This window comes from Sporobolomyces koalae (genome assembly GCF_050403365.1).
Source record: "Sporobolomyces koalae JCM15063 DNA, S_koalae_JCM15063T_v1_ctg6, whole genome shotgun sequence".
Lineage (NCBI taxonomy): Eukaryota > Fungi > Basidiomycota > Microbotryomycetes > Sporidiobolales > Sporidiobolaceae > Sporobolomyces > Sporobolomyces koalae.
The window spans coordinates 126,570-151,535 of record NW_027481765.1 but is presented as its reverse complement, the minus strand read 5'-3'; the positions used below and the strand labels follow the sequence as shown (position 1 = coordinate 151,535).

The 24,966-nt window shown below is 55.5% G+C and overlaps 12 protein-coding genes across 12 annotated transcripts; 6 read left to right on the top strand and 6 right to left on the bottom strand.

Annotated features, from left to right (window-relative positions):
* Positions 1–109: 109 nt before the first annotated feature.
* MTG2 (putative GTPase MTG2) lies at positions 110–2,222 on the top strand (the record flags this gene model as incomplete). The annotated part of the gene is made up of 3 exons (XM_076676882.1): positions 110–400; positions 473–1,338; positions 1,418–2,222. The coding sequence occupies 3 exons, from the start codon at positions 110–112 to the stop codon at positions 2,220–2,222; spliced, it is 1,962 nt and encodes a 653-aa protein (XP_076535864.1).
* Positions 2,223–2,386: 164 nt separating this feature from the next.
* Positions 2,387–3,528, bottom strand: JCM15063_003837 (Mpv17/PMP22 family protein; the record flags this gene model as incomplete). The annotated part of the gene is made up of 8 exons (XM_076676881.1): positions 2,387–2,456; positions 2,601–2,699; positions 2,774–2,915; positions 2,979–3,053; positions 3,125–3,158; positions 3,229–3,296; positions 3,386–3,423; positions 3,494–3,528. 8 exons carry the CDS (start codon positions 3,526–3,528, stop codon positions 2,387–2,389), a joined length of 561 nt encoding a protein of 186 aa, XP_076535863.1.
* A 210-nt stretch (positions 3,529–3,738) lies between these two features.
* JCM15063_003836 (uncharacterized protein) lies at positions 3,739–4,346 on the top strand (the record flags this gene model as incomplete). The annotated part of the gene is made up of 3 exons (XM_076676880.1): positions 3,739–3,830; positions 3,903–4,106; positions 4,181–4,346. The coding sequence occupies 3 exons, from the start codon at positions 3,739–3,741 to the stop codon at positions 4,344–4,346; spliced, it is 462 nt and encodes a 153-aa protein (XP_076535862.1).
* Positions 4,347–4,490: 144 nt separating this feature from the next.
* JCM15063_003835 (uncharacterized protein) lies at positions 4,491–5,426 on the top strand (the record flags this gene model as incomplete). Its single annotated transcript, XM_076676879.1, has 4 exons — positions 4,491–4,553; positions 4,642–4,687; positions 4,761–5,038; positions 5,133–5,426. The coding sequence occupies 4 exons, from the start codon at positions 4,491–4,493 to the stop codon at positions 5,424–5,426; spliced, it is 681 nt and encodes a 226-aa protein (XP_076535861.1).
* A 190-nt stretch (positions 5,427–5,616) lies between these two features.
* Positions 5,617–7,839, bottom strand: JCM15063_003834 (mitogen-activated protein kinase; the record flags this gene model as incomplete). The annotated part of the gene is made up of 13 exons (XM_076676878.1): positions 5,617–5,628; positions 5,709–5,800; positions 5,880–5,933; positions 6,010–6,243; positions 6,303–6,376; positions 6,435–6,455; positions 6,526–6,741; positions 6,806–6,826; positions 6,888–6,946; positions 7,012–7,151; positions 7,220–7,287; positions 7,356–7,396; positions 7,465–7,839. 13 exons carry the CDS (start codon positions 7,837–7,839, stop codon positions 5,617–5,619), a joined length of 1,407 nt encoding a protein of 468 aa, XP_076535860.1.
* Positions 7,840–8,155: 316 nt separating this feature from the next.
* JCM15063_003833 (dihydrodipicolinate synthase family protein) lies at positions 8,156–9,395 on the bottom strand (the record flags this gene model as incomplete). Its single annotated transcript, XM_076676877.1, has 5 exons — positions 8,156–8,422; positions 8,490–8,613; positions 8,687–8,811; positions 8,869–9,302; positions 9,389–9,395. The coding sequence occupies 5 exons, from the start codon at positions 9,393–9,395 to the stop codon at positions 8,156–8,158; spliced, it is 957 nt and encodes a 318-aa protein (XP_076535859.1).
* A 306-nt stretch (positions 9,396–9,701) lies between these two features.
* JCM15063_003832 (uncharacterized protein) lies at positions 9,702–11,245 on the top strand (the record flags this gene model as incomplete). Its single annotated transcript, XM_076676876.1, has 2 exons — positions 9,702–10,150; positions 10,213–11,245. The coding sequence occupies 2 exons, from the start codon at positions 9,702–9,704 to the stop codon at positions 11,243–11,245; spliced, it is 1,482 nt and encodes a 493-aa protein (XP_076535858.1).
* Positions 11,246–11,498: 253 nt separating this feature from the next.
* On the top strand, positions 11,499–13,578 carry JCM15063_003831 (uncharacterized protein; the record flags this gene model as incomplete). Its single annotated transcript, XM_076676875.1, has 10 exons — positions 11,499–11,574; positions 11,650–11,750; positions 11,820–11,970; positions 12,034–12,159; positions 12,231–12,357; positions 12,425–12,673; positions 12,741–12,877; positions 12,953–13,150; positions 13,222–13,346; positions 13,453–13,578. The coding sequence occupies 10 exons, from the start codon at positions 11,499–11,501 to the stop codon at positions 13,576–13,578; spliced, it is 1,416 nt and encodes a 471-aa protein (XP_076535857.1).
* Positions 13,579–13,771: 193 nt separating this feature from the next.
* Positions 13,772–14,900, bottom strand: JCM15063_003830 (PITH domain-containing protein; the record flags this gene model as incomplete). The annotated part of the gene is made up of 6 exons (XM_076676874.1): positions 13,772–13,860; positions 14,068–14,186; positions 14,263–14,363; positions 14,443–14,501; positions 14,566–14,634; positions 14,720–14,900. 6 exons carry the CDS (start codon positions 14,898–14,900, stop codon positions 13,772–13,774), a joined length of 618 nt encoding a protein of 205 aa, XP_076535856.1.
* Positions 14,901–15,031: 131 nt separating this feature from the next.
* On the top strand, positions 15,032–15,571 carry JCM15063_003829 (uncharacterized protein; the record flags this gene model as incomplete). Its single annotated transcript, XM_076676873.1, has 1 exon — positions 15,032–15,571. The coding sequence occupies one exon, from the start codon at positions 15,032–15,034 to the stop codon at positions 15,569–15,571; it is 540 nt and encodes a 179-aa protein (XP_076535855.1).
* A 203-nt stretch (positions 15,572–15,774) lies between these two features.
* On the bottom strand, positions 15,775–19,583 carry JCM15063_003828 (Zn(II)2Cys6 transcription factor; the record flags this gene model as incomplete). The annotated part of the gene is made up of 17 exons (XM_076676872.1): positions 15,775–16,260; positions 16,329–16,533; positions 16,603–16,647; positions 16,706–16,737; positions 16,806–16,978; positions 17,043–17,230; positions 17,295–17,443; positions 17,506–17,527; positions 17,592–17,815; positions 17,877–17,898; positions 17,968–18,149; positions 18,220–18,295; positions 18,375–18,801; positions 18,866–19,064; positions 19,128–19,193; positions 19,255–19,269; positions 19,359–19,583. 17 exons carry the CDS (start codon positions 19,581–19,583, stop codon positions 15,775–15,777), a joined length of 2,736 nt encoding a protein of 911 aa, XP_076535854.1.
* A 521-nt stretch (positions 19,584–20,104) lies between these two features.
* JCM15063_003827 (uncharacterized protein) lies at positions 20,105–24,730 on the bottom strand (the record flags this gene model as incomplete). Its single annotated transcript, XM_076676871.1, has 7 exons — positions 20,105–20,301; positions 20,381–20,532; positions 20,592–21,031; positions 21,101–21,310; positions 21,369–21,542; positions 21,609–24,444; positions 24,507–24,730. 7 exons carry the CDS (start codon positions 24,728–24,730, stop codon positions 20,105–20,107), a joined length of 4,233 nt encoding a protein of 1,410 aa, XP_076535853.1.
* Positions 24,731–24,966: the final 236 nt, after the last annotated feature.

Here is a 24,966-nt window from a genome sequence, read left to right as displayed (position 1 = left end):
GTCTCGAGATGAAGAGGACAAGGTTGGAAGCATCGGCGACTTTTCTCGACTCGAGGCATTAATCTCCACAAATTGATTCGCTTAGTTCCCCCTTGATTTCACGCGCCAGATGCTTGTCTCGACGTGTCGGCCGGTACCGACTCTTCGCACTTCGCGATCGTGCTTGTGCGCAATTGCTCGCACACGACCGCTCGTACGAACAACGTTTGGTTCGATCCGAAGTTTGATCTCTACTCCTGAACCATCTCTTCCTGCGATCGACTCGACCATCAAGGCGAAAGCGAAAGCGGATTGGAAACGACGTCAATCTGGGTCCAATTTCATCGATACCCTGTCCCTGACGGTGGTGTCGGGTCGAGGTGGTGCTGGTGGAGTAGCGTTTCATCGCGAAAAGTTCAAGGTCAGGCTCATACTCTCTCTCATCGCTCGAAATGGGTCTGCTTATCGCAACGTACTGTCTCGGTTATGGTAGGCAAGAGGTCCACCTTCTGGAGGATCGGGAGGTGCAGGGGGTTCCGTCTACTTGATCGCAACTCCGACCGTCACCTCGTTGGCTCACCTGCCTCGCACCGTCCGAGGAGGTGCAGGAGCTGCAGGAGGAGGCAAGTGGCTCGCGGGGAGGAGAGGCGAGGATGTCATCGTCCGCGTACCGGTCGGTACCGTCGTACGAGAAGTCGACAGTGAAGCGTTGAACTCGCAAGAACAGGAAGAACAGGAACGCGAGGAACGCCTCGACCTCGAACGTGCGTGGCAAGTCAACAAGGTCCGACTCCACGAAGCGGAACATCGTGAAACTCGGTGGAAGCAGTGGAAAAAGCTCAAAGATGCTCAAGACAAGTTTGGGATCAACTCGAGAGACGAACCCGTCGAACCGTGGCAGGAACTGGACGAGCAAGAGTTTGAACCGGAACAACTCGCAGCGTTGGATCGATTCCGCAAAAAAATGTTCACCATGTACCCTCAAGCCGAGTTGACCGGTCATCCTTCGTTCCTCGCGACCGAGCATCACCTGTTGTCCAAGATCCTCGCGAGGGAAGTCGAACTTCCCGGAGTCAAACGGCAACGAAGACGCAGGCCACGCCGGTCGCGCAAGGGGTTCGAACCGGACGAGGAACCCTTGTTGTACTACGACCTGACGCAACCGACCCCGATCAACGAACCCATCTTGCTCGTGTCGGGAGGTCAACCAGGACTCGGCAACCCATCGTTCCTAACGCACGAGGACCGGTCACCGAAATACGCGACAAAAGGTGGAGCGGGAGAGACGATGCGCCTGACTCTCGAAGTCAAATCGAACGGTGAAGTTGGACTCGTCGGACTCCCCAACGCCGGCAAGAGGTGCGACATTTCTCACTGTCCAGATCTCTCTCTCTCGAACGTCTTGGATAAACTAACTCGAGATTTCCTTTCTACCCAGCACGCTGCTGAGAGCGTTGACGTCGTCGACCCCTCGAGTCGCCTCGTTCGCGTTTACGACTTTGAACCCTCACCTCGGCACCTGCGTCTTGTACTCGGACGGAACCTTCTCTGGTCCTCGTCCATCACAACTCGGTTCGCTTTCAGACACGCCTGCCACTCCAACTCACTTTACCGGCACATCGTCGTCTTCTCCCTCTTCTTCTCAAGATGCTTCCGATTCGTCTGTGTCGAAACGGGAAGAAGTGATGAGGTTCACGATCACGGACAATCCTGGGTTGTTGCCCGAATCACACTTGAACCATGGACTAGGACACGCGTTCCTGAGACATATCGAACGATGTGCTTCGTTGGTATACGTCGTCGACCTCTGTGCTCCCGGTGGCGACAGTTCATCGCCGGTCGAGACGGTCAAAGTGTTGAGAAACAGTTTGATCGAGTACGAAAAGGTGAGAGGGTTTGAACCGGGAGAATTGACAAAGAGGATCAAAGGGATCGTTGCCAACAAAGCAGACTTGTTTGGAGAAGGAGAAGGAGAAGGAGAAGGAGAGGAGGAACGGACGACGGTACTCGAAGGACAGGCGAGGTTGAAAGAGTTGCAACGGTACGTCGACGAGACGTTGGAGGGTCAAGTGTGGGTCGTTCCGGTCAGTGCCAAGAACCGACAAAACATGGCACCCCTCGTACACAAACTCGCGGCAAACGTCGAACATGAACGCGAGCAAGTTCGGTTGAGACAGGAGCAGGAATTGATCGAGATTGAGGAGGACAAAGAACGGGACAATTTCGATCGATGGATCCAGTAAGAGTGTCGTTGGTTTGTTTCTTGTTGTTCTACTATTTCACTTGCAACTCGCATCATCTCTCATCACGTGCTTACTGTCAGTCAGTGAGGAGGGGGAACCAGTGAGCTCTATTTGCAGAAAGAGGATCTCGTCTAGTGGAGAACCAGTGAAGTTCTTTGAAGATCCTAGTGAATGAGTTCTTTGACCTTGTCCTCCTTGACCTCGGCCTGCGAGTTTGCGTAGGACAGGTATGCGCTGTGATCATCAAACGGTCATCAGTCGAGGAATGTGAGAACAGAGCAAGTGAATGCGAAACTTGCTTCCAGCTGTCAAGGGGACGTCAAAGTCGAGCATATCAGCGAATGAGCCAGAGAGCGGTTCTCAGAGAACGAGACGTACAAGAGCGAGACGACGTTGACGGTGACGAGTCGCAAGTGAGGGGGCACGAGGGCAAAGTTGACTCCCTGAGTCGGAATCCAGAGCTGCCAATTCTTCTGACTGTTGAGTTGGGGGACAAAGATTGTCAGTTTGGTTTTGCGTGGCCGACTTGGAAGAAAAACTCGACTACTGACAGGGTAGGCCACCAGCTGTCGCTCAGCCTCTGTTTCGCTTCGGCGATTCCTTTGCCTTCCAAGAAGGTCTGAGTCGTGAAGAAGACGCCGACCATGACGGGCGTGAACACGAACTGGTCGGCCGCAACTCGCGAGATCAACTCTGTGTGAAATGAAGGGTGAACCGACATGCGCGAGGCATTTTTTTGGCTCAGGATTCACGTACGAGCAGGTTTCGATGCCAGCTTGATCCTCTCGAGTGCACCGAACCATTTCGTGACGATGGGCGCAAACACGAGACCTGAGAGGGACAAGTGGGTCAGGGGTCCGAGTGGAATCGGAATCGGTCGAGAGAGTATTGCGCAAGGTCACCTCCGTATCCGGCTAGTCGCAGGGTGCGCATGAACTGGTCCAGCACTCGAATGTCAGTGTCACGAGAGCAGGTAGCGCGGGTAGGTACGAGGTTGAGCGCCTACGTCATGATCCTTGCCTCGCTTCTCGATACCCTGTTGCGCGAGTACGTCTCCCGCACCAAATAGGAACGCTGTATTCGAAGGAGGAGTCGCTCGTCAGCCCAGCTGAAAGGGTCCTGAGTGGGTGAGGCGTTTAGAAAACGAGAAAAGAAGAGCGAACCGGCGGAACCCATGCCCGTCGCATAGGGGCGGCGGATTCTGGCGGAAGCAAGCGGGAGATGAGACCTCGACTCGTGTAGGTAGGTCCAGAGCGAGAACGAGAGCTCACAAGGCAGAGTTGTACGCTCGCAAGAGACCAGACATGACGTCGAAACTGCTCGAAGAGACTGGGGAATATGAACAGACAAAGGGCGCGGTCGAGCAAGGGACGATCGGATGCCGAAGAAGTGGTGAAGGAAAGGGGACAAGTGGAAGGGACCCCTCAGAGTTGAAACGGATGGAAAGAAGATTTGAAGCGCGAGCCCCTGTCTTGTTTCCCTCTCCGACCCGCTTCCACCTGCCAGCCTCATTGCGATGGAGTCGCTCGACACCAAGCAGCATGTCCTGTTTGCCCTGAGGCATGCCAAGTACCTTCCTACCCCATACGAGCCAGAGGACGCGAACCGGTGCGGTGCCGTTTCCTTTGCAATCTCGCCTGTCCCTAACTCGCATGCTGACCCAGGATGTACTCGATTCAGTATGACGCTCGGTTACTTCTGCCTGTCTGCACTCGCCCTCCTGCCAAGTCCCGTTTCAGCCGAGGGAAGCGACCCCAGCGGGTCAGCGCTCGACTCGATGCTCAGACCCGTACAGACTCAGGGGTTCATCGACTGGGTGTACGAGCAGCAGGTACCCTCCGGAGGGTTCCGAGGCTCCAACTCGATCGAGTGTCCCGTTCCTCCGTACGGTCCCTCCTCTCCCCTCCCCGACCTGGTGGGATCACCCTCCTTGACCGCTCGTGTCACACCTTGAACAGGCAGCCGTTACCCTCCTCGAGTTCCGAGACCCTCGATCCTCCAAACTTGATTCAATCCTACACGGCCATTTTGATTCTCGCCCTCCTAAATGACTCGCTCGCGAGACTCGACCGCGTCGGCCTCCTGCGCTTCCTCGGTCGCTGCCAAAACCCCAATGGATCTTAAGTCACCCCTCGCGAGCTGACCCTAGCGCCAAACCCTCACCCTCTGAGTGACTCGCTCGTTCGTTCCTGCAGATTCTCCCTGTTTCCGGCTTCTCAAGAACCGGGAGACCCAAGAACAACCTACTCGGCGTTCGCGATCGCATCCATGTTGAATGATTGGAACACGATCGATATTGACTCGGCACTCGGATTCCTCGATTCTTGCCGGGTGAGCTTTGAGGTCGACCTCTGATCCTTTTTCGTATCTTCTCGTTCTCTGTCTGACGCGTTTCATTTCTGTTTGGTACCTTGCCCAGCGATACGAAGGAGGGTTCGCACAGAGACCTCACCTCGAAGCGAACGGTAAGTACGAGACTTTAGGACATCGGTTTGTGTCGAGTCGAAAACCTGATTACCCATGTGTCCTCGCGTTTAGCGGGTCCAACCTATTGCGCGATCGCCGCGTACCACCTCTCGGGACGACTACCCCAACTTGAAGCGCAAGACTCGCTGTTACGGTGGTTACTCGCTCGACAGGTTCATCCATCCCCACCAAGTTCTCCCTCGGAACCTTCAAGCAGCAGCGACGACGAAGATCAAGACGAACACGAGCCTTCGACGCTACTCCCTTTCGAATCGTGTGCGGGGTTCCAGGGGAGAACGAACAAGCCTCTCGATGCATGTTACTCGTTTTGGAATCTCGCGGCTTTACGAGTCAGTACACCTTTCTTCCTTCCATCCTTTTGCATCAGCCTCTCCGAAGAGCTTGAACCTGACGGAAGAATTCTCTCGTGTTTAAACACAATAGTTACTCGTCCCGAACGATCTCGAATCATTGATCGATCCGACCCTCAATACCACATTTCTACTTCACTGTCAACATCCACAATTCGGAGGGATCGCGAGAGAACCGAAAGCGATGCCAGATATCATGCACACGTACCTATCCCTCGCGGCTTTGTCGATCGAAAACTCGTCATCGAACCATTACAACCGAGAAGAAGAAGAACCTTGTCGAAGGTTGGCAGAGTTGGATGTCGCTTGGAATGTCGAGGTCAAGGTCGCGAATCGGTTCAGGGACAAAATCGCGGCGTTGCAGTAATGGCACCCACCCCGTTCTCCATCATGAGCGATCGAGAGAGATGCTCTTCTCTTGGGCATTTCTAACATCGAGAGGTGATCTCACCGCTGACGAGATCATGTAAGAAGGGGTATATTCGAATTACGAAAGGCATTCTCTCAAGACAACGAAATAAGGTATGCAAAAAACAGAAGTAATAGTGAGAGAGGAGCTAGACGAGCGGCTACGAGATCCGAGCAGGTCCAAGTTTTCAATCAACGATCTTGGTTCCGTAAGAAGAGCAGATTGCGTGAACCAACTCACCTGGAAAGCCATCACTTCAGTGTACAACAGCTCCTTGAGTTGTGCCTTTGAGATTTCTTCCTTCTGCAGGTCGAACGCAAAAAAGGAATCGGCTAGGTATCGATTCCAAAGTGTATCAGTCTCTGTCTCTCTCCCTCGAGCGATGGACGCGCGCAGGAGGATCAAACTCACGCAAAGGAGGTGCGGTCGGCTCGTCATCGGGATCATGGTAAGCCGCAACATAGGCTGACAACGACAAATGAGATTGAGTCAGCGTGGGAGAGCTCGTGCACGGTAACGATGCCGAGCGGCAGCAACTTGCGGTGTTCGAGACATTGTTCAACCGTCCACCGCTTCGTCGGATCGAATTGCAAGGTGTTGGCGAGAAAGTCAACAGCTGCGGACGATGCGCTTGGGTACAAGTAACCAAAGTCCTTCTTCTGTTGGAACGGTAGAGCTCGGAGGTAGTCTCGCGACCGGCGAGAATTGATCTTCTGGAATTCATCGATTGTCGGGGTACCAGTTACGGACAGGATCAGTGAAAGCTGGTTGTGATCTGAGAACAGGAACCAGCGTCAGCTCGAGGGAGGCGCCGGATGGCTCGAAGAGACTTGCAATCCCGCCCGGGAAAGAGAGGACGACCGCCAAGCATCTCGGCAGCGATACATCCGACAGACCAGATATCGATACTGCTTAATCAGACGATCAGCGGGATTATCATGAACTGGGAGAACCTGAGATGCGTACGCCTTTGTATACTGTTTGAAGCTATCATCCGGAGACCCGACGAATATGAGCTTGTCAATCACCAAAGAGCGGAGAGGACACAACGACTTACGTCAACATAATCTCAGGAGCTCTGTACCATCTCGTCGCGACGTATTCCGTCATGAATCCCGTCTCGCCTCCATTCGGTTCGGCGGTCGTAACGCTTCGTGCGAGTCCAAAGTCGCACACCTTCAAGTCGCAGTTGGCATTCAGGAGCAAATTTGAAGGCTTGAGGTCTCGATGGATCACGTCGGCCGAATGCAAAGCTTTGAGGGCGCGAAGAGTCCTGTCAACCCGCGTCGCGGTCAGTCACAGCTTTTCGAACGGTACGAGCTTGCGAATAGACCGACTGATAAATAAAGTACTGGACGCTGCATCACGACAAGGTTGTGAGCTTCCATAGCATTTACGTCGCCACAAGAAGCAACGCACTGGTCGTCCGAAAGGGTCTGCGTCTTGATTACGCGGTACAGGTCGGTCTCCATCAACTCCTGATCACAGGACCGGTGTGAGTATCCGCACAGTTGAATCCGGGAATGTGATTCCGCATGCGTACTTGGATCAGGTAGACTTCGGTGAACGCTTCAAGCGATGCAGGCTTGACAATGTCGACGATCGAGATGATGTTCTCGCTCACTTGCTGCTCGGCAAAGTAGCGCAACAATTTGAGCTCACGGAGTGTGCGCAGCGCAAACACTTTCAAACGGCCAGATTTCAGCGTCAAAATGCTCCGGGCAGGAATGACATTGAAAAGCAGTACGCACTTGAATGATCGAATGACGCGATCTTCTTGACCGCCACCTTCTGTCCCGTTGGTCGATGAATTGCAGAGCTGCAAAATTTCAGGTCAGGACGGGTTACCGAGTAGATTGTTACGCGGAGGGAAGGGATGAAGCTCACGCAACCACTCCATAAGCACCTTCTCCGATCACGTTCTGCACCTGTAACATTGAATCTGAATGTCAAAGGACCCTTCTTGACCCACATCGAAGCGGATAGGACGACTTGCCGCATATTTAGCTCCCACTGAGAAGCGGACTTTTCTCTGCTCATCTTTCTTGCCTGGTCCTGGTGGCTGAGTCTGCTTACTCTCATTCGAAGGCCTTGACGACGTCGCTGCCACCTTGTCCCCCGTCGAAAGCCGGCTGTCATTTTCGACAGAGGCTGGCGCAGTAGATCGCTGCGAGCCATCAGCGAGTTCGCTCATCGGCATGATCTTGACCGGAGGATTTGCGGTGTGTGCGAGAGATGAATTTCTAACGTGTCGGACCTGGTCTCGCTGCTGGACTGAAGCTTGCCAAGGTGCAAGATCGCGCCGCGATATTGGTGTAGCGTTCGCGTAAGGGTGCGAAGAAGACGCTAAGCGGTGAGAAGCGAGAACCATCTCGAAGATCGATGCGTCGACGCGAAAGGAGGTGTGAGCGGCAGGACAAGAGGAGTAGAGGAAAAAGGGGACGGGATAGGCTACGACCAGAGCTACCCCTCCGGGATGATCTATACGCGGTGCACAAGATAAAGGGAGCAGGTGATTGTTGTGCGCGATGGCGCCCCGAGAAGACGCGAAGGTCCGTGATCAAGAGTTAATTTCAATATGAGACAAAACACGAGAGGCCCGTGCTCCCTTTGTTCCGTGGCGATTCGACGTTCGCTTTCCGCCTCAAACCTCTCGCTTTGGGCCCACGTACAAATGCTCGCATTACTCACAGGCTCTTCTCGATGTCTAGGATCTCCTTCAGGCTCGCCATGAGCTTTTCCCCGTCACCCTTGTACTCCAAAATCGGCCTCCTCGGGATGCCTCCGTAACCTCTCGTTTGTTCCAGAGCGTACTTGGTTCCAGAAATGCCGACTTTCTGCAAAGCCCAATCGGCCCTCGAAACCGCCGACTGCAGCTTGAACGCCTCGATGAGTTTTTGAGAATCGCCAGCGAGTCCGGATTGCGCCAATTCGAACAGACGCAGGCAGGATTTCTGTTGCAAGCTAGCATGTCAGTATCGATGCTACTACGTCTCCCTTGCACCAGGAATTCAGGCGCACCGGCGCTACGTTAGCTGTACCCGTGATACCTCCTGCGGCAGACGCAAACATCGATGGACCGAGGAAGTCGACAAAGCCGCCGAGAACGGCAAAGTCTTCACGCAGTTCCGTCAGCCGGGTCAACCTAGACGAGGCGTCATATGCATCAGTAGATATCCACAGTACATGAGAATGTGGCACCGGTCATCATGACTCACTTGCCGACACTGCCGCAAGTCAGCTTGATTCCGGCGATGTTGGACGAAGCTTGAGCGATTTCGGTAATCAAGTCACTATCCATGTCGATCCCGCCTGTGACGCCGGGGTAGTTGTACAAGATGATCTGCAGCATGCACTGGTCAGAACGCATTCAACAAACGATAGAACAAGCGAGGCGCACCGGGATAGGGGAGGCGTCGGCGACATCCACAAAGAACGTTTTGAGGGCCTCCTTGTTATTGATCGCTCCCGCAAAGTATCCTGGCGCAATGACCATCGCAAAGTCTGCCCCAAGTTCGGCGGCCTCTCTCGTCAACTGGATCGTTTCCTTGGTCGAGCTTGCGCCAGTTCCCACAATCAGGGGAATCTTTGAAAATGCCGGATCCGAGTCGAGAGCTTGTCGGGCTGCCTGAGCGACTTGGTTCCGTTCCTCGTGTGTGAGCTGCACGGCTTCGCCCATCGAACCCAGACAGACGATCCCGACACCCGCGGCCGCGACATACTTGACATGCTTTTTGTACGTTTCGAGGTCAAGATCTTGTTCCTTGTTGTCGTGGTAGAATGTCGTCAACGGTGCATAGACGCCATGAGGAACTTTGCGGCCGAATCGCGAAGCTGTCGAGCGGGAGAGTGACCCAAGGGAAGCGAAGTGGGGGACCTCAGCTCGACTTCCCACTACAATGGTGTATCTGATCGCTTACCTGACATCGTGATAGTAGTACCGCTACAGGAGTGGAGCTGGACAAGGGTGAGCCAGACCAGCGGCACGTGTAGCGCCTGTGCTCCCCACCCGGCCGCTGCGCCGGCATCCAAATAGACCGTATCAAGAAATTTATCTGCCACCGCTCGAAGATATACGCAGCCATCCAGCAGACAGTAGACAAGCAGATAATTAATCGAGTGTTTGATCCGATCGCGAGAAGACGCACGGAGTTTTCCGGAGATAAGCGGATAAATTTCTCATCATTCAAGAAATTATCTTGCACATCCGAGCAGCTGCCTACTGAGCGCACCATGGCGCAGGCTTCGACATCTCGTCTGGGCATCTGCCAGACCTGCCATACGAACCCAGCACGCTACTCCTGCCCGGCCTGCTCGTTCCCTTCATGTTCACTCGCTTGTTCAACTTCGCACAAGACGGCCAAGGAGTGCACCGGCATCGCCCCTCCAGTATGGTCAAGGTCGATTCAGGCGAATGAGATGGACTGGGGCTCGCTCATGCGGGATCAGAGCTATATTGCAGGTGTTGGTAGGGCGATTGAAGAGGTTGGCAGGCAACTCGTAGGGGACAAGTTGATCCCGCAGGGCCGGCGCCTCGGAGCCGACGAGACCGTTAGACTCGACGAGAGGAGCGAGAAGGAGGACAAGCTCGTCAGGGAAGCGCGGAACCAAGGTGTCGAGCTCATGTTGCTCCCGAAAGGCATGAGCAAACGACTCAAGAACGGAACTCGCTGGGACGCCAAGTAAGCCCGATACTTGACATAAGAAGCCTGCGCTTGACCTAACATTGTCGCCGCCTGCCAAGGAAACAACAGCTAGAATGGACGATCGACGTCACTTTCCAACCTCGCCCGACTGCAGATCGTACTGCTCCTGAACCTGAATCCACGAGCGTCACTATTGGGCCGATCCCATCGAGTAAGACGCTGCAAGCAGTTCTGCAGAACGCGCTCACTACCCGGGACAAAAAGGGAAAGGGCAAAGAAGTTGATCCGGAAGAGGCAACGTGGCGACTTGCTCAGCGCGCCTGGCTCGAGGCGTTCGCGGAGCCAGTGATGCAAGGCCATGTATTGGAAGTACCCGAAGAAATGGACTCTGTCGACCTGACGGAAGATCGTGTCATTGAGGAGGGTATCATAACGGAAGAGGGAAGTCAGACGGAAGCGGTTCGAGAAGAGGGCGAGTCAGGAGATCCCGAAGAGAAAGCGGCCAACCAGGAGGATGCACCCGCAGAGGAAGAGACCGCTGGCGCCGCGCCGCCAATCAAAGAAACGAAGCCCGAACCGCCATCGACCCGCCGAGCACCGCCAAGCGACGATTCTCCTTTCATCCTCCTGCTCGCATTCCATGCACGACCGGTCTACCCCGAGACAAGACCTGATGGTTCGCAGCCGTCCCCTCCCGCCAAATCGCCGGGACGCTCCGTATATCAGATCCAACCCGACTCAGCTATTACTCTGCGCGAAACGATCGCTGGTTCGACCTTGCTCGAGCACCCATCGTTCGAGATTTGGCCCAAGGAGACGTTCTTGCGACAGAAGCTACTCGGCAAGATCAAAGTGGTCGATCAGCCCCGGGAATCGCACGTCCGGGAGCGCGCTCAGAGGACGTGGGACCGAGGTCGAGGGCGAGGCTCAGTCAGGGGTCGAGGATCCTTTACTGACCGAGGAAGGGGACGCGGTCGAGGCGGAGGCGGGGGCCATACATCGTCAAACGGTTACGGACCTGGCTCGAGCAGGATGGACGATAATCGCTCGCAAGACAGTGGTTGGGGCAAGAGATCGCATGGCAACGCCGAGCAGCATGGAGATTCGAAGAGGATGCGGACGGAACCATGAATAGAGTCTGTGCGTCGGATCAGACTCGGCCTTATCCCGTCGAGAATCCGGTGAAATAAAAGAAACCCCCCACAGATGCTCGGCCGCGGGTTTTTCTATTCCGCAAGGCTTCTGCCATCGATCTGCTGCTAGGCTCCGTCGCTTGCTTCGCCGACAGATCCTCTGTTCAGACTACTGGTTCTTCACAGCGCGCCGACCCTTCGTTAAGCCATCCACTTGCATCCCCCCACTTGTTCCAACCGCACCCGAAGTCATGTCCACGATCTCCGAGTTTAGGGTCGAAGACCTGCGCTTCCCGACGTCCCTCGATGGGGATGGTACCGATGCTAGTGAGCTTGGGAGCTCAACTCCCGTTCCTGTGCTCCTGATGCTCTCATACTAAATCTCGCTCGTCGATCCGCCAGTGAACAAGGAGTGCGACTACAGCGCTGCCTACGTTACGCTCAAGACGAGCGATGGACTCGAGGCGAACGGAATGACGTTCACGATTGGTCGTGGAAACGATGTGAGCTTCGCACTCAGCATGAATCGCTCGTTCCGCAGGCGCATGGCTTAACTTGTCTTGCTTCGATAGCTCGTGTGCGCAGCGGTCGAAGCCGTAGCTGCTCGTCTTGTCGGCTACTCGACCACGGACCTATTCACACCGGCGGGCATGCTCACAGTCTGGAATTTCCTCCTCAGCGACCCGCAGCATCGCTGGCTCGGACCGGAATGCGGTGTCATCCGTATGTACCCAAGAGTCCTTTCGAATAGCCTAGCTAGCACAGAGCCTGATGCGGCCGTTACAGATATCGCAACCGGAGCGGTTGTCAACGCGGTGTGGGAACTGTACGCAAAGAAGGAGAAGAAACCGCTGTGGCAGCTGGTTGCCGACTTTACGCCCGACGAATTCGTCGCTGCGACCTCGTTCCGCTGTCAGTTGAGCCTCGCGGACCCAATCTGACCTATTTCATTCCGAAGCTGACGGGGAGGGGCCATTCACCAGATATTACCGACGCCATTACTCCCGAACAAGCGCTCGAATTGCTCCGCTCGAGGCAAGCTGGGAAATCCGCACGACTCGCCAAGCTCAAACAGCGAGGATACCCTGCGTATACGACTTCGGTTGGATGGTGCGAGCACGATTTTCTTTCTTCGAGGAGCTAGAAATTCGAGTGACTGACCCTACGAGAGAATCAGGTTTGGATACAGTGACGAGAAAGTTGCACGGCTCACGCGCGAGGCCATCGCAGAAGGGTTCAATCACTTCAAAGTCAAGGTTGGCGCGGATGTCGAGATGGACAACAGGCGTCTTGCCATCGTGCGCTCAATCATCGACGATCCGAAAGAGTGCGAGAAGCGCCCGCAACCGACACCGGAGAGCTTGGTCGGCAAGAATGCCGGCCCAACAGGATCCGTCTTGATGATCGACGCGAATCAGGTCTGGGAGTGAGCCATGATATCTTGTGTCCGTGGTATAGCTCGATGAGAGTACTGATTGCTTCGCTGGTCCCAGTGTACCTCAAGCGATCGAATACGTCAAGCAGCTCGAACAACACAAACCCTGGTTCATTGAGGAACCGACAGCGCCATCTGACGTTCTCGGTCACGCGACAATCCGCAAGGCTCTTAAGCCTCATGGCATCGGAGTCGGTACGAGATTTAGTCCCACCGCCGTATCCTTAACTTTCATCTTGTCCCCCTAACTCCGAATTTGACCTGTTTCAGCTACCGGAGAGCATGCTCAGAACCGAATGCTCTTCAAACAACTGCTCCAGGCTGAAGCGATCGATGTTTGTCAAATCGATTCTTGCCGACTTGCCGGAATCAACGAGATTCTCGCCGTGCTCCTCATGGCCGCTCGGTTCAACGTTCCAGTATGCCCTCACGCAGGCGGGGTTGGATTGTGCGAAATGGTCATTCACCGTAAGTTGGCAACTCTGTCTGGAAACTGAGGCACAAGCTGACCTCGAGGATTGACCTGGGGGTTGTACCAGTTTCGATCATTGATTACTTGTGCGTGTCTGGTTCGTACGATCGCAACGTACTCGAGTACGTTGATCATCTGCATCAAGGAGTGTTTGTCTACCCGTGTTCGATCAACGAGCACGGATACTACAACGTGAGTCTTTGCTTGTTTCCGTGTTCTCGCTGGTCTCGAAGGCAAGAACGAGGCAACCTCGCAACTCGATCGAATTGCTGACCAAAGGCCATCTCCTCCACGTCAGGTTCCGCTCAATGAGAACGAAGGGTACTCGATGGCAATGCATGACGAGACGAAAGCGAAATTCGTATTCCCACACGGCACCTATTGGTCTTCTCCCGAAGCCAAGAAAGCTCACGGTCTTTCGTAGAAACCCTTCGTTTGGGGGAAAACTAACAACACGCAATGCAGATTTGTCGAGTTCGATTCGATCCTGTTCGCCTGTAGAGTCTCTGGAATCGCCTTCACGAAGTGAGGAACAGCATCTCGGAACGCTGATAATTATCGCATCTGGGAGTAGTGGTTGTCCGGTTTCTTCGACAGTGTAGCTGCCACTCGCTCGATCATCCGATTCGAGAGTGGGCAGTTGTGTGGAGACCTGGAATCTTGGCGTGATCCGCTGGGTTCGCTTGAGCTTCGTACACGGTGATGACTGAAGAGGAAGTGAAAGGACAAAGGCAGGTAACGCATGTGAGCTTCGATGACAGCGAGAAAAGAGGGCAAACCACCATGGCGAGCTGGAAGAACATACTAGGATCACGCTGCATATTTCGAAAAACCAGGCATACACAGATCGTGTCAGCCGAGGATCATTCATGAATGAGGGAGAAGAATTGACCACGAAAAAGAAAAGGTTCACGGACAGTCAGTGGCGAATACTCCCCCTTAAAGCCCAAGAAGGAGATCCTCGTCGTGTCTTCTCCATGATTCGAGGGGAAGAAGAGAGTCAAGCTCGTGACCGAAGGGAACCTTGCCGGTCTGACCACGGAAGGCAGGATCAGCGAATCGAAAGCGAGATACTCTGGCAACTTTTGTGCGAACAGAAAAGCTTTACCTGACGATGTACTCTGCCACTTCCCTAGTCTCGGCAATGTCGAATTCTTGGGTAACCTCTGTCGATGTCGCTTCGTCAAAATCCATTTGACGGTTTGCAAACTGGCAGCACGAGGGAATCGAGCGAGTCGACGTCAGGAAATACGGATCTTGCACGTTCGAACAGGAAAGTGAGCCTCACGACTTTCATCTTGTCAGGCGTGTAGCCTGCAGGACCCGCTTTGACGAGGATCGAACGCACTGGTCGAGAGCACGACAGGTTCAGCCAGCACGTTCGGTTCAACGGGACAGACGCAGCACTGACGCTTGACCGAACCAGTGAAGGGAATGCGCAGGATGAGCTGCTCGTCGGCGTCCGACTCGAGCCATTCATCTAGGGGAGACCAAGCCAAGTGAACAAGTGAATTTGGACGAGAAAGAGGCGGTGTTTCGAAGAGCGAGGCATCACGACTACGCACCTTGCTGATTCCTCTGGTCCCACGGTCGGATCACAATTTTGGCTTCCTTGCCTTCCTCGGCATTGAGCGCAACAACCTTGTCGCGGTCGACGAACGGGTACAGAAAGGTGAGTTGGCCTTCGAGTTTCGTGTGCGAGTCTTCGTCGCCGCAGGGGCAGCCAGCCGGGTGCGCAGGAGCCATCAGCACGAGTAGTCGAGGTGCGACGTGTCGAGTCGAAATTCACACGTCAGCAAGGAGGATGACAAGTTGAAAGAGGAGTTCTTTTCCCCACTTCCTCGATCGACGTCTCTGTCTCTCGATCGGACAACGAGATGTCCCCGCCGCATTCACACGTACAAGATGTCCTCTTGGCACTCGGTCTCCTCCTCATCTTCAGTCTCCCGCTCGCGTACCTGTTCCCATCCACTTTCAACTCGTTCTTTCAACTGTTCGTCTCACTGTGGAGGACGATCCTGTGGCTCGGGTTCACCCTCGTCGTACTCGTCATCGTAGGAGGGACTGCCCTCGTTGGCGAGAAGGCGTACAAACGATTCGTACTCGGACAAGCTCCATCGACTACCGATGACAGCATCGGTCGAGTCGCGCCAGGAGCTTCGCAGGACGAAATGAGACGCGCGAGGAGGGTCACGCGGGAGACTAGGATGGAACAGGCCGCCGAGAAAGTCGTCGACAAACTCGAAGCGACTGGAGTCGGCAAGCTGTTTCGAAGACGACCTCATACTGGTGCAGGAACCCCTTCACGCAAAGGCAAGGAGAAGGCGGTGAACCAGGACGACGTCGAGTTGGACGAGTTGCGAGGAAGGGGTACATCGAGTGGCATCTCTCGTGCTCCTGCTCTGCCACCGCGTTAATCAACCTGCTTGTGAGTTCGTTCTTGAACGAGGTCCTTGCAGATTTTTCCGACTGATTTGGGGAAATTGCGATTCTGGTCAGGAGGTTTCTTCGTACAAATAGTTTCACAGGACAATTGCGTTTCCAATAGAGAGTGTGACACAGAGAGACAGTACAACACCAAAGACAGAGAAAGGGGACAAAAGAAAAACATATCGCCGAGCTACCATCCTGACGTCAACTGCTGGAACAGACGCTGGCTCGCATCATTACCATTCGCCGCACCGTCTTGATCTCCAGTACCGAGACCGAGGAACGACAAGTCGAGCGAATCGGACGGGCTAGGTCCAGTGCCTGAACTGAGCGAGTGGGCACCCGCGTCACCGTAGTAATCAATCATCTGTCCGTTCGCATCGAGGATCCCGAGGTCCGTGAAGAGCGTGTTAGTCAACAGGTCGTTGTTCGCTGGTTCGACTGGAGCTGCGAATCCCGTGTAGAACGATGGCTGGCTCCACTCGGCGGGCAATTCGGTGGACGACGATAGTTGAGAGGTTGGAGTCGGGAACGCGTATTGAGCCGCCGGCGTGGGAACTCGTGGCGGTGGCTTGGAAGGGTTGTACGGCTGTGACGTCGAGGAAGCTTCGCTCGGTAACGTCTGGTTCATCGCGATGGGTGCATTGGGATCTTCTCGCGCTATGCGAGATAGGATCTGCGATGCACCACGGGTCAGCCATGATGAAGCTCGCATGGAGATCCGGAAACTCTGTGGCGACTCACCTCGGCAAAAGATTCCACTTTGCCAGCGTCATTGCCCTTGCCGTGCGCCATCCTTGCCATTCTGCGCGCACGGCGTTTCTCGACTTCGAGGAACAGTCCAGACAGAATTCTGCGAGCTTGGCCGACTATGGCACGCAGGTGCTGAGACCGGAGGCGGCGCTCGGCTTCTTCCGAGAAGATCTCGAGCGAGAGCGCAAGGTTCTCCCTGGAGTAAAGTTTGCAACCTGTCGTCAGAGCGGTCTCTCTTTCCCACGTACGAAGAGAAGCGACGCACTTCTTGCTCTCGATTTCGATAGCGCTCGTTCCATTGTCGATATGGCTGTTCCGGCAAGCGTCAGCATCAACAACAAGGCGAGGAACAAGGCGCTCGTGCTCACTGGAAGAGATCGGCGGCGAGGACGATCGAAGCCTATACGATAGCACACCGTCAGCGCAATCCACCGCAGCACAATAGACGGTGCAGCCTTGGAAACGCACGCTTAGCGAGTGAGAGTACAAAGGCTTGATCATGAACCCGATGTTGTTGTGGTGGCAAAACAGGATCGTCTTGGCACTCTTGACGCAAGCTTCGGTCGAGAACGCGAACTTTGAATTGGGCGCGTAACCTCTCGACAGGAACGGTCGATGCAAGCGGACAATTCGGTTGTGAACTGTCCACGAGGAGGTATCAGGCCCAAGCGCGCATCAAGGTAATCCGGATCAAGACTGTCGCACCTGACTGAAGCGCCCCATATCGCCTCGAGCGGAGGAACGGGTCCTTCTCTTCAGACGCCTTGTGCTCGTGCACCCAAGTATCGGGCATGCTATCGAGGATTGCGCGGTACTCGCGGTCGAGTTCGAGAATCGCACTGTAGTTGAACGACTTCTTGCCCGTCACGTACAGGTCAAATGTCTTGCGCGAGCTGAAACAAGCAGCAGCTGATGACATCAGCTTGACCCGACGGTGATTGAATGTTTCATACTCACATCTCGGCGAGTCTGAACTTGAGACGCTCGAGCGTGGCGTCAGTAGCGATCGAGGTCGGTTGCGGCTCTATCTTCCATTCGGTCGGCGAGAGGTCTTTCGACTCGATATTGGAGAGAATAGGAGTAGTCGTGTGTTCAGCGTTTATCATCTGATAATATGAGCCATCGTTAGTCTGAAGAAGTCTGATTCGAGAGCAGCATACGCGCTTACATAGGTCGAAAAGCGCGAGATACTGGGACACGAGTATCTTCAAGTCAGTCCGAGCCATCTCTAGTCGATGGTCATGCTCCACTCACGCAGCGAGGTGATCGTAGAAAGTGAAAGAAGACCAGATCCGAAGAGCGTTCTCTCGTTTGACTGAGTTTTTTCCCGCAGGCCACGCGGGATCGTCTGGAGGCATGTTCTCTGGATCGTCGGTCAGACGGTGAAGCTGAAGGGCGTGGCCGACCCGAATCGCGATCGCCAGCAAAGTCGAGAATCGACCCCAATCGCTCGAATCCGCAGCAGCGATGACGGTCCACTACGAGCCAAGCGTGTCAATGCACTATGTACGATGCAGAGGAGGAAGCGTGCGAGCTTACGCAAGCAGACAGCATGACGCATCTGCATAGCAGAAATAGCATAAGGGTGTCAATAGATTTGTCCTTCATACAAGGCACAGGGACAACGCACTGCATGATTCGGACTTGAGGACGACCGTAGGGGTCCGCGAGCAGAAAGAGCCTCTGTGACGCGGCATAGAACGCCGTCGCCTCCTGCTCCTTCCTTGCCACGACTTCGGGCGTGTCTTTCGGTTGCTGCGCAGTCAGCCAAGGTTCCATAAAGGTCGTGTCGTTCCAGCTGAGCGCAAGCACCTAGAACAACGAGTTCGTCAGACTAAGGGCCAGTCAGCGCAGACACAACAACAGCATTTGAGCAACGGACCAGTGTGTATATCGCAAGCCACGCGGGATCGACCTCGTCGCGACGACCCGCTTCCGTCATCTCCCAAAACTTCTTGCTAGTGATGCCAAGCAAAGATCCGCCGTCAGTGAATCCCTGGGAAGACGTAGTCCAGGTAGAAGCGAATTAGGACGTACTGCTCAGCTTGCAGACTGGGAAAGTGCAAGCAAGTGAACATCCAATGGAACCCGTGGCGATAACGCTCGAGCGCTCGGTGCGAGTCCTCCTTGTTTGGCAAGATTCGGAAAATTTTGTCGAGCGTTCGTTTCCGCTCCTCGAGGAATTCTGCTTGCGAGAAAACAAGGTCCAGCCCTAATCTCGTTGCGCTCGTGCTGTCGACAAAGACAGGATGAGGGGCGAGAATCGAGGTGAGGGCATCGGTAAGCTCGGCCTTTTGGCGATCGGGGGTTCGGGTCACAATCATGAGAGCGTTCTCAAGCAACTCGAGGTTGTCGTGAGAATGCTCAGTTGAGGTCGGTCCCATACATCCTTCCCCTGGTAAGCTATACAATTCTGGACATTCTCCGTTGTCGAGCCGGTCCAAGTTCTCGAACATTTGGTGCCCTCCCTTGCCCTGAGAATTCGGGAGAAGGGTCAGTAACCAGGAGATTTGGAGGCATCCAAGCACGATCGAGACTTGCGAGATCGTCCTGGCGCTCTCGTAGCAGTGGCCCCAGCTTGGTGATGCCCAGCTCTGCGAAGCCGGTCGACGTGAGTGTCGCTGGTAGCTTGTTGATGAATTTCTCGAGCAGCGACAGCCTCTCGCGCATCTCGTCAACGTCCTCAATCAGCGCGAACGGCTGTCGCTCGGGCTCAATCTTGGCGTCCTGTACAATCGATCAGGTATTAGAGAATCGGGAGTTGCGGGAGTTGCGAGAGGCTCAACTGACCTCCCAGCAGCATTCATGTGGTGCACCTCGTTTGACACAAGCCGAACATGGCTGACAGCGGTCGCACTGCACCGTGGAGTTCCGCTCAGTATCGCCGACACGAGAGTCGTTCATGAGCAAGACTGACCTTGATCTTCCTCCGCTGGTGTGCGTTAAGATAAACATGAGTCAGCTTGTTCCGTCATCTGCTCTGAGGTGCTTTGCCTCTGACAAGTGCTTCGCGCTACTCACCTTGCATTCCGAGCACGAGAGGATCTGCTTCGTGCGCTTCTTTGGCTGAGTATCGACTTCACCAGCGGGTGAAGGCGAGGTCTTTCGCGCCTTCTTGTACTGCCTCGCTGACTGATCTGGCGGGCTTGGACCGGTCCCACCCCCGTAGTCGCCATTCGAAGACTCCGATGAACGCTTGTATACCAAGTTCGACGTCGAGATGGGCTGAACGGAGTTGTGCGCCATTGCGGCTGCTGAAAGATGTTGCAAAGGTGTCGGCCGTGCAGTATAGCCCACGCCCTGCAGAGGGTGACCCGAAGACCCTTGCATCGCCAACGGTGTTTGTAGAATTGCGAGCCCCTGTGCCGAAAGATCGAGTCGACCGTCCTTCGCAACTCTTCGCAAGGCTCGGATCGACTTGCTTCAACTTCAGGGGACCTGATTCGGACCGTGAATTGCTATCGGCGTCGAGAACGCGCGGGTGAGAGGAGGACTCGAAGCGGGAAGAGGTGAACAGGCCGCGCAAGCCGGGAATGCCGAAACCACGAGGATTTCGGCGGATTACACACTCTGCGGATTTCCCCACTGGCATCTCGTGCGAGTCCCTCCACAACCAAAACGTTCTTCTATGGCCCCGAGCCGCAATCATGGCTTGCCTCCGGAAACTCGCTCTCGCACGTTTCTCATTCGGTGGGCAATAAACAAAGTTGCTTGGAGACGAAGAGTATGAAAAGTAAGAGAAGAAGAAAATCGAAAAAATATGCAAACTAAGTTTCGTGATTGGTATTGCCCAAAATCGAGGGTCCTGCAGAGGCAGTCGATGTGGACGCGACAGTTGTACGGAATCCCATCGCTTTATGGTACCGCTCCATATCTGTGCGAGTGAGATCGTCGGTACCCTCCCACCGGGCTGACGACGTGCGCACCCGTAGTCGCGCGGTGCTCTGACTGTTGCGGAACATGTCTACAGGCACACATACGAAGGTATCAGTCAGAATCCCGACTTTAGCCTGATCCTGCGAGCTCGCAGAGGGAAAACTCACCTGCGACCGACAGCGACGGAATCGGGCCAAAGATGTCGTCCGGGTTGATCTTGCGCTGCTCGAGCAGCTGGTGTGTCAAGACAGGCGATTGCGCCCATCGTGGGAACGCGGCAACCTTCTTCTCGTGCGCCTCGTCGTCCGAGTCCGAGTACCTGGAGAGAAGTAGATGTTAATCGCTGGTGCTTGCCATCAGGGTAGCATCAGTACTCACTCGGAATCAATCTCTGGCAGTTCCTGGTAGGGCTCAGGCTCAGGCTTGTGCGCAGACGGGGGCGCTCGCAATGCCGACGGCGGGGCCGTCGGAGGACGATTCGCTCCGCCTTGCGAAGTCGAAAGCCCGAACGGTTTTGGCACGGTAGTCGAAGGGACGTTGGGTGGACGAGACGCGCCCTGGGCACTTGATGACGATTCCGGCAGGCGGATCTGGTTCGACATGAACTTCTGGCCAATCATCGAGCTCGCTCCGCCCGATTTCGCAAGCGCGTTCGCTGCGGGTGCCGCAACGGGTCGTCCTTGAGAGGTCGCAAGAGAAGAAATGCGGTGCGAAGAAGACGAGGCAGTCATGGGGCGTGATGCCTGCGTAGCCGGTTTCTTGAGAGGGACTTTGGTGTCCATTTCCATCTTGCGCTTCTTCGAGTTCTCCTCCTCGGCCTACACAGGCACAAGACATGATCAGGTTAGTTCAGGTCAAATTCTTGATATGGTGCCCCAGAGACATACCTTTTGCTTGGCAGCGAAACGAGCGGCACTAGCTTTGGCTTTCGCGACCGCTTCGTCTCTCTCCTTGCGCTTCTTCTCGAGTTCCTCGGCCTTCGCTCTGCGTTCAGTTTCTTGCTTCTTCTGCTCGAGCTCTTGCTTCTTCTTTTGCGCTTGGACACGCCTTTCCTGCAAGTCCCGCATCGCTCGTTTGCGTTCGGCGTCCTCCTTCTCCTGTCGCTCGAGGCGGGTGAGCGGCGCAAGACTTGCAGCAGAGAGAGAGGATGCTTACCTTCTTGGCGGCAGCCGCGGCGTTCTGAGCGGCTTTGGCTTTGGCGGCAGCGGTCGACTTTTTGAGCACGCCGTTACCGATGCTCTGGTTGAGGCCGAGGGCAGACGTGCTCGACACGGACGAAGCAAGACTCGAAACCGAGTTCTGTTTCTGCAGGCTGCTCGGCTTGATAGGCTGGCGCATTACCCAATCATCCGAATGAGCGAGGGAATCATGAGAAGGGGTCTGGAGAGAACTCACTTTAAAGCCATTCTGGCCCTGACCGCCAAAGTTGAATGTGCTCGTGGCAGTCGAGATCATCGACATGGTCGTCCTATCGTTCTCGTCTTGTTCGTCGTCTTCGTCTTCGTCCTCATTGTCCTCCACCTCGCTCTCTCGAGGAGAGTTCTGGTTGGAGGCAGCGGCAGCAACGAGAGCAGCTCCGAAAGTACCGGGCATGACGATTTTGGAAGGTGAAGTGCGGGTCTGGAGGTTCTCCTTAGTAGCCTTCTTCACGATCGTTCGTCCGTTCAGATTGCCTTGCCTCTGTTCAGCCTCCTCTTCAGACATCGAATCGTCCTCATCGTTCTCGTCCTCGTCCTCGTCGTCTTTCGTGAGGAGTTGAGGAACCGGCAGACTAGGCAGTCTCTTGCTCGACTCTTCTTCCCTCTCTCGCTCGGCCTCTTGCTCTTCGATTTCCCTGGCACGTTCAGCAATCGCTTTCATCTCGGCGCGCTCGAGGCGTTCTTGGTCTGCGGACGAAGTGGAGGATTTGCCGACAGGTCGAATCGATAGCTCTTCCTCATCTTCGGCTTCGTCTTGGCCGTAATCATCCTCGTCGTCCTCTTCGTCGGTTCCGTTGTCGTTTCGAGCTTCCTCGTCATCGGAAATGACGATGATCGACGCTTTTTTGTTGTTGACGACGTCGACTTCCTCTGCGATGGGCGCGGTCGATACTGACTGCGGTTCAGCAAGGCGCTGAAAGATCGAATGGAAGTTGATGGCGGGTGGCGAACCAGGAGGAGTCGTCAAGCGAGTAACGTTTGCGCGTGGAGGAGACACAGCGGCAAGAGGGAGCGTGGCAGGCGCAGGGATCGGCGCGGGAGGTGCTCGAAGGTTGTTCGACGATGATGCGACATTGACGGGAGGCGAGCGGAAGAAAGAGGACGGAATGGTTCTTGGTGAGCCCATCATCGGCGAGAATGAGGAGCTTGTAGTCATCTTAGGGCTGCCGAAAGTCGAAAGCGGTAGGCCGGAAGTTGCGGAGCGAGTGACAGGTCTCGGCGAAGACGGCTGGAATGTTGGCGAGGCGAGCCCTCGGGGAGAAAGAGGAGCAGGCGACGTCGCGCGGTTGAACGCCGAGGGGATCTTGGAAGGCGAAGGGGGATTTAGCTGATCTTGCGTTGTAGTAGCGTGCTCGAACGACTTGACCCGTTCCATGACGGAGGGGCGGCGCACGATCCCTGCGGACGCGATCGCTGTTGTGGCGTCTGCGAGCACCGGCGCGGTTGAAGGCGCACTTGCGACGGGCTTGGAACCAGCAGCAGCCGACGGAACGGAAGGCGTCTGGTTGCCAAAGGCGGCCGAGGTTGAACCGGGGAGAGTCTTTGAAGTGGACGGGAACGAGTTGAAGATACCGGCGGTGCTCATTCGGTTCGCCATCGGGGCGGTGGTGGCGGCGACACTGTTCCTCGCCTGGAAGATCTGCATGCGACTCTGAAGCTGTTCGATCTTGCTACGAGGCTGATCACCAACCTCCGAGCCTCGCGAGGCTTTGGACATCTTGCTCGCAGCGTCGAGACCGGTCAGAGATTTGCGTTTGACGGCTCCCGTTGCGGTGATCGATCCTGATGCCGCACTTTCGAAAGAAGATTGAGCGGGAGTAGTCGCGAACGACTGCCTGCCTTGGCTCGAGCCTTGACTGTCGGTGTTTGCCGTGCTCGAGTTGTTCCAATTCCTGCCGAGTCCGAGGCCAAGACCCATACTCTTCTTGGGCAATCCGACGAAGTTGAGCTGGTGCGCTCCTCCGCTGCTGATGCGCGAGTTGTGACCGGCGCCCGAGAAGGTCGAGGTCGAATGCGGAGGCGGACTCGAACCGAGGTGATTGAGGCTGCCCATGCCGATCTTCGCGGCCGAGTACGAGCCTACCGCCGCGAAGCGAGCGGATGTGCCACCTGGAGTGCGGGTGTTGGCGGATGCGGGGAGTGACGATGATAGCCCGGTCTCGAAGGAGAGCGAACGAAGCGCTGAAGGACCATCGTTGAGCGGAACCGTCTCGTCATCGTCCGCATCGGGAGCGACTGAAGATGCCCCGGACACAGAGCGCGACTGAGGCGAGAGTACAGGTACCGGAAGGCTGGCGACAACGGCCGGAGTGGGTTCGGAACGAGGCGAGACTTTTGCAGCTCGACCTTCGGAGACTTCGCCTTGTGCGTCAGAGCGTTCAATCACAGGCTCAGGTTCAGTTTGCTCCTCCTCTTCCTCTTCCTCCTCCTCGCCGATGATGGACAGGTCAGCCTTTTCTTCCTCGACTGCGGCGATTTGCTGTGCTGCGACATTCTGGACTTGCATTTCCTGCTCCTCCTTTTCCTCTGCCTCTTCCCCGTCCTCGTCCTCGTCTCCGTTTTCCTCGTCTTCTTCAACGACGTTGGAAAGGTCACCGACTCCAGCAGAGTCGTTGTCTTGCGCGGTCTCGTCGAGCGGCTTGGCGAGGGGAGTCTGGACAAAGTCTCGCGCGATGACGGGTTCAGGGGGGACCGTCATGGGAGCCGTTGCCGGCAGTGGCGAACGAAGGGGCGCAGGGACAGTCCGAGCGGCAGCAGGTCGAGGCGAGCCGAATCGCATCGGCGAGAGCGCGGGCACGCTGGGTTTCTTGATGTTCGAAGGCGACAGTAGTCTCTTTGGCGTACTCGTTCGAATCGGCGATGCGGCGAGATCGTTTTCCTTGTCGTGCAAACGCGGCGCGGGGAACAAGAGGGTCGCGAGGGGATCCTTCTGTGCTGCCGAAGGCTGAACCGCTGCAGCGTGGTGGTTCGTACTGTTGGCGCCTACAGTACGCTTGCGGCCTGGGGTCTTCATCAACTCGGACATGGCCGGGCTGCACACTCGCAGCGGTCTCGTCAGCCTGATGTGCGGAGGGAGAGACAGATGTTGACTGACCGCGATCCATTCGGGCCGTTCGTCGGGCCTTTCAGGTCGAGCTTCTGGAAGAAACTGTCGATCCACCTGTGAGCATCTGCGCAGTCATCGATGTGGCCTTGAAGCGAGTCGTGCGCGAGAGCCGAGAGCGAAGTCACGAAAGAGTCGGTTGAGTGAAAGTTGAATGAGTTTGACGCAGTCGTCGTGGGCACCGGCCGGAGGCCGTGAGCCATCTGAGCAGCCATACGAGTCGGTTCTGGACTCTGATGCGGTACTCTTGGGGTCAGAAGATGTAGGTCGAGCGAGAGGAGGTGGAACGGCGGCTGTCATCTAGTGCCGCCTGCGCTCGAAAAACACCGAATTTCGCTCGTCCCGCTTTTGCTCTCCCACCTCCCTGAACGAGCTGCCCTTACCAGTCACTGTACCTGAGAGTCGAATACAGTCGAAGCACCGGTCAAGGCGATGTTTCAGATTTCTTCTA